Below are 13,297 nucleotides of genomic sequence, written 5' to 3'. Positions count from 1 at the left end.
AGTACTTAAAGCTAAAAGGCGCATCCATTTAGAATAAGAAAATGACTTAGCTTTTATTTTTTCTCTGCTAAAGAGCGTGACCACACATGAATGTCTCTTCATGCTGTACAAACAGAATCCACTACAGAATCCATGAGAGAGAGCATGTGGGTGCACATGGTAAACCTTTAACATGTTCAGTTATGACTTATGAGGTAGCTTTCGATCTGATATTGCATCATCTCCACCATACATCCAAATGGTGGACCCCACACATTGGATGAGCCAGGGTCCAGAAAAAATGAACAATCATTCATAGCAATAACAGACTTGCTTGTTAACCATCAGTTTGCAAATCGCTGATGGTTAATATCGTCCGATCGAAATGATTTTGGACCATCAATCAGCAGCCTAGATTACAAGTGTGCCACACCTAAGATGTGTTTTTCTACGGCCTACTTGATACAAATCAATACGTCCACATGTATGGTGGTAGATATTGAGAAATGATCTATCGCAATCCATCTATGCCGTTCATCCGGTGGGCTCTCATCTCATCAATCAATCTTACAATCAATCTAGTCCATCCATCGAGTATGCTGATTGTAGAAAGAGGGTCAAGTTCAAAAAAAAATCAGGCCGATAGAACAATTCTTGCTGCTAAAACCAGTACCATGTTGAGTACTGGTAAGTAGTGTTTCGTTGTCAACTAAAGTAGTTTCCCCGATGAGGAGTGTCGTGACTAAAATAAGGGATAAGATTACTAAATCCCAAAATCTCTGCTACCAAAAACCCTTCTTTTTTCAAAGTTGTTTAGTAGGAGACAAAAGAGTCATACCACATCAGCAAACAAAAATGAAACAAAACACTAGATGATATGGCACCCCAAAACCAACCAAAACATTTAGGGGCAGTTTGGATACGCGGATTTTAGAATTCAGGATTTCTTGAAAATTGTAGCCAAGAGACAAGAGAAGAAGAGGACCTGACGTCGTTTTTTACTTGCTTTTTACTTCTCGCCCTTCTTTCCGACAGCAAGAGTGTAGCAGATCCTCCCATATTTCCAGGTTTTAGAAATCTCAAGTTGCAGCAGAGATTTTTAAAACCTGAATTTCTCACTTGAAATCCAAGAAACGAACCCTCTTTTACACTGTTTTCAAACTAAAAACCTGGATTCTAAAATCCGCGTATCCAAACGGCGCCGTTTGGATACGCGGATTTTATAATCCGGGATTTCTTCAAAATTGTAGCTAAGAGACAATAGAAGAAGCGGACCATGTCGTTTTTTACTCTTTTTTGCCGTTTGGATACGCGGATTTTAGAATCCAGGATTTCTTCAAAATTGTAGCTAAGAGACAATAGAAGAAGCGGACCATGTCGTTTTTTACTCTTTTTTGACTTCTCGCCCTTCTTTCCGTAAGTAAGAGAGTAGCAGATCCTCCCATATTTCCAGGTTATAGAAATCTCAGGATGCAAGAGAGATGAATTTCTCACTTAAAATCCAAGAAACGCTGTCAAGACAGCATACAGCAGCTTGGTCATGAACCCTCTTTTACACTGTTTTCAAACTAAAAACCTGGATTCTAATATTTTAGAACCCTAGATTTCCTCCAAATCGTAGTTGGGAGACGAGAGAAGGAGACCAGCCGTCGTTTTCTGTTTTCTCAACCTTCTTTCCGTCAGCAAGAGAGGAGGAGATCATCCCATCTTTCCAGGTTTTAGAAAATCTCAGGATGTGGGAGAAAACCTGGTTTTCTTACTTAAATCCAAAGAACACTATCAGGACAGCATACAACAGCTTGATCATGAACCCTCTTTAACACTGTTTTCAAACTAAAAACCTGAATTCTAAAATCCATGTATCCAAACAGCCCCTTAGTAAACCCTAATAATTGCACAAACCGACCTAATAAAAATTTTATCTCAGTAAACCATAGTGTAATCAGTCTATAATATAATGGAGAATCTGTATAGGAAATTTGAAACACCCACCGCAAAACAAACTGAAATTTGGGAACACAGCAACAAAGTTGTCAGGAAAATGTATCCACATAGATTGGCATGTAAACAAACGTCTCATTTTCCCACCCTACAGAAAAATACCTACAACTGGATTCTAAACATAACATTCAGAAAAAAAGAAGTAAATAATAGCAATCTTCCCATCATCCAATTGAAAAAAAATCAACCAAAAGACCCGTTTGAACCTAAGTCCGCCTGGATAGTTAGATACACCTGTATTTGATTTCAGTTATACAGGTCGTCGTCGTCCCCAGTGGCAGACGAAAAGGGGTCTGCTGTGGTAGTAGTAGTAGTAGTATTTTCGGTACGGTCTGGGAAGCGGAATTCCGAACCAAACCCACGAGATTGCTGGAGGGTCTGAGCAAACAGCTGGTATTTCCGGATGTCAGCATCACTCACACTCCGACGTGCAAATTTCATTGATTCCTCGAAGTGTCCCGCCTTAATCTCAGAGACATCATCGGTGTCGTCTTCCTCCATTGCTTCAGGATTCTCACTCCTCTTCTTCTCCCTCTCAATATCCTGTTACCCAAGTACAATAAATTAGGAAATAAACAACTAGGAATGCAGACAATAGCATGGAGGAAAGGGTACTTAGGTTCCATTTAAAAATGAAGGGCGCCTTGACAAGCCTAGAATCGAGAACAAAGTGCTGTTCATATAATTTCAAGGATTTTAGTTGGAACAGAATGAATTTCAGATACTAACCACAATGGCTTCACGATTCAGCAGTAAAACTTAAGGGTCTTTGGAAGCCACCAAAATCAGCCTTTTTTTTGCAAATAAGATTTATTTTAAATTGAGTCTTGTTTGCAAACAGGTCATTAAGTCCACTTTGGAAAACATAAACTAAGATATATGCAAATCTTTTTATAACCAGTATTAGCATAGAAAATTAAAATTATATGCAAATAAGACTGCATGCTTATAAGATTAAAAGAAAACAGCACATACTATTGTATGAACATGTTTCATGCAAAAATATGTGCTTTCATAAATAGAAGTCTTTATGAGGTAGGTAAAGTTAGAGACGGTGCGATTTGAGAGCTTAAATTTATGAGTTCACCGCCGAAACTATCACCATTAGCATATGATCTCAATGGTCGATGTTGGATCCTGCACACATACACATGTGATCCCCGAGTGTTTTTTTTTTTTTTTTGAATCGTTGTGATCCCTGAATGTTGCTACATGATACTTAGTTCCATGGCCCATGCACTAGGATTCCATAAGATCAACGTCGATAAAATCAACAGTTTAGCTGTGCTTTTAGCAGGCTCCTAAAGACGCCTTGTACAATAAAGGTTTTAGGATGATACAAATATTGTTGGAGCAGCTACAACAGTGAAATTTACATTTGTTATCTATTTAATAACAATAAGAAATTTACATTTATAAGGTATCTAATAGCCAAAACAATTTATAAGGTTTTAAAAAACTTTGGGACTCATCCAAGGCCACCCAAGTTTTCCCCTTATATATACCACAGACACGCAAATAATTTTTACAGTTATCAAATGAGGCACGGAAGCAATTTTAAATGGGATGATGCTACCGTGCACATCATTTGTGGACATCTACGGTGAAGACCGCAACAGCTTTTTATTCCAACCTACGAGAGAGAGAGAGAGAGAGAGAGAGAGAGAGAGAGAGAGAGAGGGAGGGAGGGAGGGAGGGAGGGAGGGAGGGAGAGAGAGAGAGAGAGAGAGAGAGAGAGAGAGAGAGAGAGAGAGAGAGAGCATACTAAGTGCAGGTTCTAAGTAGAGAGGAAAAGAAGGCACTCAATCACTGTAAAGAGTCTAAGAAAAAAGTGGCAGGGAAGGGAAGGTGTGGAAAGAACAACAAGAAGAAGTGACAAATAAGATATTTTATACCACAAAGTACGTACGCAGCATGCCATTCTGAAGTAGGGGCAGCACTAAGCAGAAGATCCCTGCTACAATGTAATCAAATCGTTCATGGTCGGACCAAAACATCACAGGAAACATGGATCTCTATTTACCATTGTACTCTGCTCTCTGTTCTACCATTTGAATGTGAGAAGCCAAGGAACAAAGAGGAAGAATAACAACTATCTAAATAAAACAATTAAAAAAAGTCAACATTCTTACAAATGAGATTTTGCCAGTCAATACCTACATCAACCTAGAGATCCTTCCCAATAAAATTCCTAACCACCAAAGCAGTACCCTACATTGAATTCGCTTTGCCTGTAGATAAGCAATGAAAAGTAGGAAGAGAGCAAGGATAAAAGCTCCGGCATAGCAAGTAATCAGTAATCACAGACAACCACAGACCAAGTAAGAAGAAGAATAAGCAAGGTGAACCCTTGTTGCTTGGCAGGTATTAGGCATCTGTAAGAAAAAAGAACCCCAGCCACTTGTTACGCTCATGCTGATGGTTATACTGCCTACTAGCTGGGCACCATTATGATGATAAGAACACCACCAACTCAACAGGATACGATAGGGGTATAGGATACATGTTAAATATGTCGGATCTATATCCTCATTTTGGGATTTTTTTTCCCTACCACTACTGATCAGGTGTCTGGTCTTTCATATATGAGAAAAGGAAGATGACCGTTTGATGCGGATCTAGCTCTAATACCAATTTGGAGCAAAACTAGGGTTCGAAAGTCATTTTCTGGGAACTTCAGGTGCATAGATGGGTTATAAGTTTATAACTTCAATAAAACAACACCACACATTCTCATAACAACATAGACTGCAAGCAGCAATTTAAAAAAAGCCAAGTTTTCAAAAAGATTCAAAGACTTTGGATATACTTTTTTACATGGCAAAGACAGAATTATTTTACCATTAGAAATCAAATCACATAAGCTAGTTCCACACACAACTCAACTCAACTCAACTAAGACTTTGTCCCTGTTAAAGTATAAAAGATAAATAACGCCTTTCTCCAACAGCTTAAGCTATTGGAGAAGTTGGTAAGTTAACATGGTATCAAAGCCAAAGGTCTCGAGTTCAAACCTCCCGGATAGCGAAAATCCACATGCAATGGTTAGCCCAAAGTGAGACCACATGTGCCACGTGTTTGCCAAGTGGGCTACATGTGCGGGGGAGTGTTAAAGTATAAAAGATAAATAACGCCTTTCTCCAACAGCTTAAGCTATTAGAGAAGTTGGTAAGTTAACAGCCCCAAACTAGTTGGGGTCGGCTAAGCGAGTTCCTCACAATAAGTTATAAATCTGGGAAACCATGTTACTAATCAAGAAAATCAGATCTATAAAAAAAAACTATCTATCTATGGCCAAATGAATCTAGGATGGATTGCAGACTAGTGGCAACATAGAGTGTGAGGAAAGGGTTAAGGATAATGAATAGGGACATATTAAGGCATATAAAGTAATTGTTAGGTGGGTAGAAGGGCTAAAAGGGAGTGATGTAGGTGGTCTAATGGATTAAATGTGTTGAAGACATACTGATGATGTCATATCGGGCCTCGGGCATCATCCTGTTGTAGGTGGTCTCCAAAAGGGGGAAGAGGGATAGCTAGAGTGGAGAGGAAGAGGGGTTGATCGCAGCCAAGACAAGGAGAGATAAAGGAAAGAAGCATAAAGATCTAGAAAAAAAAGGAAAAGGAAGATCCAAAAAGGATCAAATCAAGATCAAGAAAAGATCGTGATTCTGAAAAGATCAAAATCAAGAAAAGGGAGAATGAAGATCAAGGAGAGAAAAAAGATAAGGAGGAAACGGGAAGTGGTATATAAAGTTAAAAGAAGAAAAACAAAATGAGAATACAACGAATGAGACAAAAAAGCAAAAAAGGAAGGGAAGTGGGAGGGATGAATGTAAGAAGGCGGGTGGATGGTGAAAGAAAGGAGGAAGGGGGAAAGTGTAGTTGAGGAGAGGAGGAGAGATGAGAAGGGAAGAAGTTTCTTCACGTTTTCCAAAATTAGCCATTTTTAGGTTTGTGTTCAAAGTATTTATATGAAGGTACTTCATATTAAGTTATTTTAAGTGATGAGACCGTATATTTTACCAATAGGTCAAAAGAAAATGCATTAAAAGGGCTGTAAGTTGGCTTTTGGTGGTTTAGCTAATAATAGGAAATAAGAAATAAGTGGGTTACGACTACAACGCTATAAAAGATGAGTTTAAAAGGATAAGTGGGTCATGGAACATGAGTGCGGTGGGTCATATGTTGATGTAGACATCCCCACAGCTAGGCTAAATAAAAATACTAATAAATCAAATAAAATACTACCTAAAAGAAAAATAAGATATTTCAAATAGTCAAATAGAAGAAAAAAAACTAAATCTAATGACCAAGATGACAGCTCGATCCTATCATGATTTAAGCATAAATCTTTGTTTTTTCATTATAGTCATCAAAAGGGATATTGAGAACCCTAAGAAAAGTTGCAAATACTTTATTCTTTTTATATTCCTCCAGATGACAGCTCGATCCTATCATGATTTGAGCATAAATCTTTGTTTTTCCATAATAGTCATCAAAAGGGGTATGAGAACCCTAAGAAAGTTGCAAATACTTTATTCTTTATATATTCCTCATCCTAAAGGAAATGAGAATCCTAATCTAAAGAGAGGTATCTAGGAAAGGAAGTATTGATTTGTTGTACAAGAGAGGTGTAAGTTCTCTTTAAAACTCAAATCAAATTAGTTTAAAGTTTAAACTATTTTAACATATCCTTGAATGATCCTTAGTCCTTACCTATGTCTCACGTTGACATCACCCACTTAGAAATAACATTTCCTTGAAGGATCATTAGTCCCTACTCATGTCCCACACGCATTGGATCATTGTCGTAACTGTACCCAAAGATTCTGGAACTTGGGGAATCTTAATATCAGACCCTTGCAATATCCGAAACCGAAACCCATACCCAGGTAACATAAACACCACCCACTAGATCTAAGTTGCTAATAATGATTGTATGGTTACTCCTTAAAATCATTTCTTTGGACACGCACCAAAAAAGTCATAAAGTTCAGTTAATAAAGCAAGAATGCACATTGTAGGGACTGCAACTAAATTTTATATCGTGGAAGCCTTATGCAATATCCATACCAGGTGTATATTATATGTTATATTAAAATATATATATGATATGTAACAGAGTAAATACTTTTCTCTGTGATGGTAAGATATATGCAGCAAGTTGCCCTAGTTGATACCATTTGTTTGTGGGCTCTCACATTTTTCTGATTTATTTATTTTATTTGGAATGATACCTTCTTCTGATCTACTTCGTTTTTCATTCAAACAGATAAACCAAGGCAATTCATCACACAAGAGAATATTACTTTCACCGACCCAAGCAGAAAGAACAAGAGAGGGAGTCAAACACTCATGCAAGGATCCAAAATAAAAAACCTAAAGAAAGAATTTGGTTGTGCGTGCCCACTCATGCCAATGCATGCACATGTTTGTCTTCATGTATTAGATCTTACCAAAATGGTATATGACGTAATTCAAAATCAAGTTTAGGCTTACCTTCTCAATATTTTCTCTGATGGCATATTTGCAAGCACGCTGGCAGATTTCAGTAATATCTGCGCCACTGAAACCATGAGTATATCGTGCGAGAGCTGTAATGTCGACATCCTTAGAGACGGGGGATTTCCGCAAGCACGCTCTGAAAATTTGAAGACGGGAGGCCTCATCTGGCAAAGGTATGTAGATCAACTGATCTAAACGACCAGGCCTAAGCAATGCTGGGTCAATAATGTCTGGCCTATTTGTTGCCCCAATAATGAAAACTGTTTTTTTCGCACCCATGCCATCCATTTCTGTCAATAGTTGATTCAAAACCCTATCAGCGGCGCCACCGGCATCTCCAACAGAACTTCCACGCTGAAAATAACCATGATAATCATTAATTATAATTTATAATTACTAAGGCATGTGAGAAGAAACTGGAGATAAACTAAACAGACTTGTTTGTCTATTGCCCAATAGTGAAAAAATGCTATTATAAATAATTGGAATACCTTCTAGTTAAAATTAATTACCTGGGTTGCAATTGAATCAAGTTCATCAAAGAAAAGCACACATGGAGCTGATTGGCGGGCCTTGTCAAATATTTCCCTTACATTAGCCTCACTTTCTCCAAACCACATTGTTAGCAACTCAGGTCCTTTGATACTAATGAAATTAGCCTGACACTCATTTGCAATAGCCTTTGCAAGAAGGGTCTTACCACACCCAGGAGGCCCATAGAAAAGAACACCTTTAGATGGAGACATGCCAAATTTCTCAAATTTATCAGGATGCTCCACTGGGTATTGTACAGTCTGCCAACAATAACATACTAGTAATTTAATTAAATTCATCATCGACAGCAATAATAATTAGCAAGCAGCAGTACAGAAAAAGAACCGAGTAAATAAAATAGATGAAAAAAATAAGCAGCCAGGACAACAAGAGACAATCCTTGTTATTAAAAACAAGTCTTCGTTTTTTTAATGGCATAAAAAAAGTATTCTTCTAAAGAATAAATAACGCAAAACAAGTCCTTTTCTAAAGAATAAACAGCACAAGTGTCAACAGGATGACAAAAAACTATTTGGACTACTGCTAGAAGTATATAAATCAACTAATTGTCTATATTAGCTGACATAACCTGCAGACACGTGAACAAATTGTGGGTATCAAAAGGTCCATGAATTGATATAGGTATGATGTTTGGTAACTATATAAAAATTAAATTACTTGTGCCAAAAAAAAGACATACCTCCTGAAGTTCTCTTTTCACGTTGTCCAAGCCACCAATATCCTCCCACGATACATTCGGCACCTCCACAACCTGTCAAACACAGTTTGCATCTCTCATGGTGAGCTAATTACACAAATTAAAATGAAAAAGACTACACAATAATCTGTAACCTTTGAAAAGTAACATCAGAGGAATATTCTAAATTAAGACATACTGTTTCACGTAGGGCTGATGGATTTGAAGATCCCAATGCAGTATGGAAGTGCTCATTTGTAACAGCCATAGAATTGAGAACCTCGGCATCAATTGATTCATCTTCTAAGTCAATAACATCCATTTTCTCCCTAATGCACTGAAGGGCAGCCTCTGTGCAAAGGGCAGCAAGATCTGCGCCAACATAACCATGTGTATTTTTTGAAACTCTTTCAAGATCGACCTGCAAGAAAGAGGAAAAAGACAAGTTCATAATCCTTGATTCCTGCAGAGGATGCAAAAACTAAAGCATGATAAGGCAAATGATGGATTATTACATCTTCTGCGAGCTTCATATTCTTTGTATGAATTCGGAGAACTTCCAACCTCCCAACCTCATCAGGAACACCAATGTCAATCTCCCGATCAAATCTTCCAAATCTCCTCAGAGCTGGGTCAATGCTGTTCGGCCTATTGGTAGCCCCCATGACGATCACATGAGCACGGCTCTTAAGACCGTCCATTAAAGTAAGAAGTTGGGATACTATTCGTCTTTCCACCTCACCATGAGTCTTTTCTCTTTTGGGGGCTATAGAATCTATTTCATCGATAAAGATGATAGAAGGTGCATTCTTCTCAGCCTCCTCGAAAGCCTTCCTCAAGTTACTTTCACTCTCTCCAGCTAACTTTGACATTATTTCAGGTCCATTAATTAAGAAGAAGAATGCACCTGTCTCATTCGCAACGGCCCTCGCAATCAAGGTTTTCCCAGAGCCTGGTGGCCCATAGAGCAAGATGCCCTTGGGGGGCTTTACACCGATAGACTTGAAAAGTTGCGGGTGTCTAAGAGGAAGTTCTACCAACTCGCGAATCTGGGCCATTTGTTTCCTGACGCCTCCAACATCATCATAGCCAATCTCATTTAACCTCTCTTCATCGTCACGTTTGATTGGCTCTCCTTCACAAAAGATCTCTGTGTCTGGCGCGACGACACAATATTCTCCAGGGTCAGTCTCAATGACCTTAAATTCAACACTTCGCATGCCTCCCCTCACAAGGAAAAGATCACCCTTTCTGACAGGCCGGTAAGACTCCAAGAAATATGCTGTTTTGACCAAGATGATAACATAAGGAACAATGATAAAACAGAAAAATTGTCATGATAAGTAAGATGGGAAAATAAAATAGAAAACACGGAAAATTGCATGAACTCACGTTTTAAATACACATCGAAGAGGTTTCCAGTAATCCCCTCGATAGTATCATCAATGGGAAGGATGTGAACCCGTTTGCCGTATTTGACATCGGGACATTGATGCACGGATACAACATCACCAAGGCGTACCCGGAGATTAGCACGGACAACTTTATTCATTCTTATTTTTGGTTCTTCACAAAGATCATCGACGAGAACAATGCATACTGTGTCTTTCCGCTTCTTTCCCTGTTCCATATGCAGATGCTAAGAACTTCCAAAACACACGCCCAATAACAGAGCAAAAACAACAAAAAAAGAAAAGAAAAGAAAAATCACCTTAATTAGAATTGTATCTCCCCGAAAAAACTGAAGCTTGTCCATCGTTGCAGGGTTCATTGAAACAACGGAGTTGTCGTCATTGATAGCGTCGTCCACAACCAGACGGTTTGGCGATTTTTTACGTTCCAAAATAGCAGTAGAATAATCCCTCTTAGTACCTTTCCTGTTGGAAGCAGGCATATAGTTTATTAATAAACACCAGATGTTTAAAACTTACTACGAAGACTCATGACCCGGCAATGATCAATTGATGCGATCATGTGAGCCCAATAGGAAAATCAAAATGTGTGAATTTTAAGCATACACTCTCGTGTATATAAATTTACAAAAGAAAGATCTATTATGATGCACGAGAAACCTGCAGTTTATATCTTCTAAATCTGCTAAAATTCTTGCCCGTTGGGAACATATGAAGCAAAATTCATGTTTTCCCTCAATGAGCTCCAATCTTAAATTACAGTATGTGCATGTTAAGGCCATTACACACATAATTAAATTTTGGGTCTATTCTTCAGTTCACTACAATCCAAAGTCCAAACTGCTATTAAAACTCCCGAGGCAAAACAGGATTTCTCCATTCTTTTCATGAGAATCACTATAAGTTTAAAGCATTGTTTCAGAACATGGATGCAGGTCAAAACACGTCTAAAGCAAATCCTAGATGACTCGGCATGACGCGGCTTAGTACTTGGTTGACATGTTCACAACTCCAGAGAGTAAGAGGAGTTTTGATTGACTTTACAGGGCAAAACGCAGACTCCGACAAGAATGCGGCTAAGGGGAAAGGGAGTTGGCTCGGGGGAGTACTGAAACTATGCTTTGAAGTTATTACACAAAGATCAATCAGAGTGCCGCTAGGGAGAGACAGAGAACAGAACCTAACAAATCCCAACATGACACATGGCATGGGAGAGGTAGTTTTGTCATTTTAAGAACAAAAAGCCAACAAAATGGGAACGTGAATTCTAACGAGTGAATAGGCTATTTTTTCGGTTCCACACTTCCACTTGGTCCCCAAATCGGTTCCCATATCATTATTCAATCAGAAATACTTAAGTTATGTTCTCCTTTATCAATCAGCTACAGTACAAGCTCTTGTCAACAAAATCAAAGCAGGGCTCATGATTTCTTTCTGTGTTTTGTTTTATGTATGTGAAGATGTTAATATGAGCATGTGTGTGTTACAGTTTCCGTCTCTAAATCCACATGCATCTCTAATCTCTGTAAAATTATGTATAATTCAAGACTTGTAACCCTAAATTAACGGAAAAACAGAAACCAAAACGCACGGTCTCAGATTTACAGATTCAAGAGACGGATAACCAATTAACTAGCCCTAATTCCATAAATCGTACAGTATGGTTCAAAGTTATTACATGAGAATCAGAAATACTCAAATTAAGTTCCCCTTCATTAATCAGCTACATTACAAGCTCTTGTCAACAAATTCAAAGCAGGGCTCATGATTTCTTTTCTGTGTTTTGTTGTATGTGAAGATGATAATACGAGCATGCATGTGTTACAGTTTCCGTTTCTAAATCCACATGCACCTCTAATCTCGGTAAAATTATGTATAATTCAAGAACCCTAACCCTAAATCAACGCAAGAACAGAAAACAAAACACGTAGTCTCAGATTGACAGATTCAAGAGACAGATAATCAATTAACTAGCCCTAATTCCATAAATCCTACAGTATATTTTAACAAAAAAAGGTAGAACAAAAATCAAGAAATTGCATCGAGAAAAAACGATAAATGGGTAATTGGAGAGCGTGTTGTTACGGTTCAGAGGAAGAAGAAGGCTGGCCATGATCGGGTGCGGAAGAACTTGGATCTGCCATTGATATTTGAATTAGTTTCTGAGAAGAAACAATGAAGCTTACAAAACCCTAAACCTGAGAGAGATCGAATTGTGCTGAGACAAAGCGAATGGGAGTCGCTAGAGTTGAACTTTAATGGGCGTTGGTCATTTATTTATACAGAGCGAAGCTGGTGTCACGTGCCGTGCACGTGATGGAGACTTGGAAAGTCGGAGAGGTGAAGAGAGGCTGAGAGGCTTCTCCTTCTTTTTTAGGTGATGATATTTTCACCCCTCTGCAGTAAGAATTCGCCCCACGATAACGTGAACAGTGGGCAACTTTAACGCTTTTTTACGTCAAATCACGTGATCAAGGGGCGAATGCGTACTGCAAGGGGGTGAAAATATCATCGCCCGGTAAAAATAAAGTCGGTAAAAATACTAAAATAGAAATAAATAAAGCACTTTGAAAACGGGATTCGGTTTTGGAAATGAAGACGGGGTGATGTGACCGTTGATTTGACCTTTTAGACGTTGTTTATTGCTTTTATGGGATTTGAGCTCCCTTCTTTTTGTCATTTAGTGGACGTGGCTACAATAAATAATGCCCTTTTTTCCCCAGGACGGAATCCCGTTTTCCTAGCAGTGCTCCGTAAAGAAAGTTTAGTTTACATGTGGTATTTGGTTGACAGATAATTTAAGAAAGAAAATGGAAACAAAGAGCTAAAGGGCCATCTTCCATAAGGGACTTTCGGTTTGGTAAAGCTAAGGGCACCCAGGTTCAGCCGCAGCAAGTCGAACAGCCATAAATGCCCTTATTCCCATCTTAAATACCACCAAACCCGCATCATTTCTTGGGATTTGTCAGGGACCATTGCATAAGGCATTTCGCGGACCGGCTGTTGCATGAGAGCAGCCACATAGGCTCACTTTTAATTCAGCCTGTTCGCAAAATGCCTTATGGAATGGTCCATAGCAAATCCCTCATTTCTCTGTTGGGATTTTGTTCTTTGGACAAGCTCTGTTTACAATCTCTGAAAACCTCGATGTGCTTGGTTGCACAAA

At 38.6% G+C, this 13,297-nt stretch overlaps 1 protein-coding gene across 1 annotated transcript; it reads right to left on the bottom strand.

Moving 5' to 3' along the window:
• Positions 1 to 1,929: 1,929 nt before the first annotated feature.
• LOC143854019 (cell division cycle protein 48 homolog) lies at positions 1,930 to 12,455 on the bottom strand. Its single transcript, XM_077363723.1, has 9 exons — positions 12,217 to 12,455; positions 10,431 to 10,596; positions 10,112 to 10,340; positions 9,235 to 10,001; positions 8,919 to 9,140; positions 8,723 to 8,794; positions 8,001 to 8,282; positions 7,483 to 7,842; positions 1,930 to 2,523 (listed from the first exon to the last, which is right to left on the bottom strand). Exons 1-9 carry the CDS (start codon positions 12,273 to 12,275, stop codon positions 2,227 to 2,229), a joined length of 2,454 nt encoding a protein of 817 aa, XP_077219838.1. The 5' UTR covers positions 12,276 to 12,455; the 3' UTR covers positions 1,930 to 2,226.
• Positions 12,456 to 13,297: the final 842 nt, after the last annotated feature.

The sequence above is a fragment of the Tasmannia lanceolata genome, unplaced genomic scaffold (genome assembly GCF_043159265.1).
Source record: "Tasmannia lanceolata isolate RefF3 unplaced genomic scaffold, GAP_Taslan_0.1 ptg000020l, whole genome shotgun sequence".
Classification (NCBI taxonomy): domain Eukaryota; kingdom Viridiplantae; phylum Streptophyta; class Magnoliopsida; order Canellales; family Winteraceae; genus Tasmannia; species Tasmannia lanceolata.
This window is presented reverse-complemented; position numbering and strand designations above follow the sequence as displayed.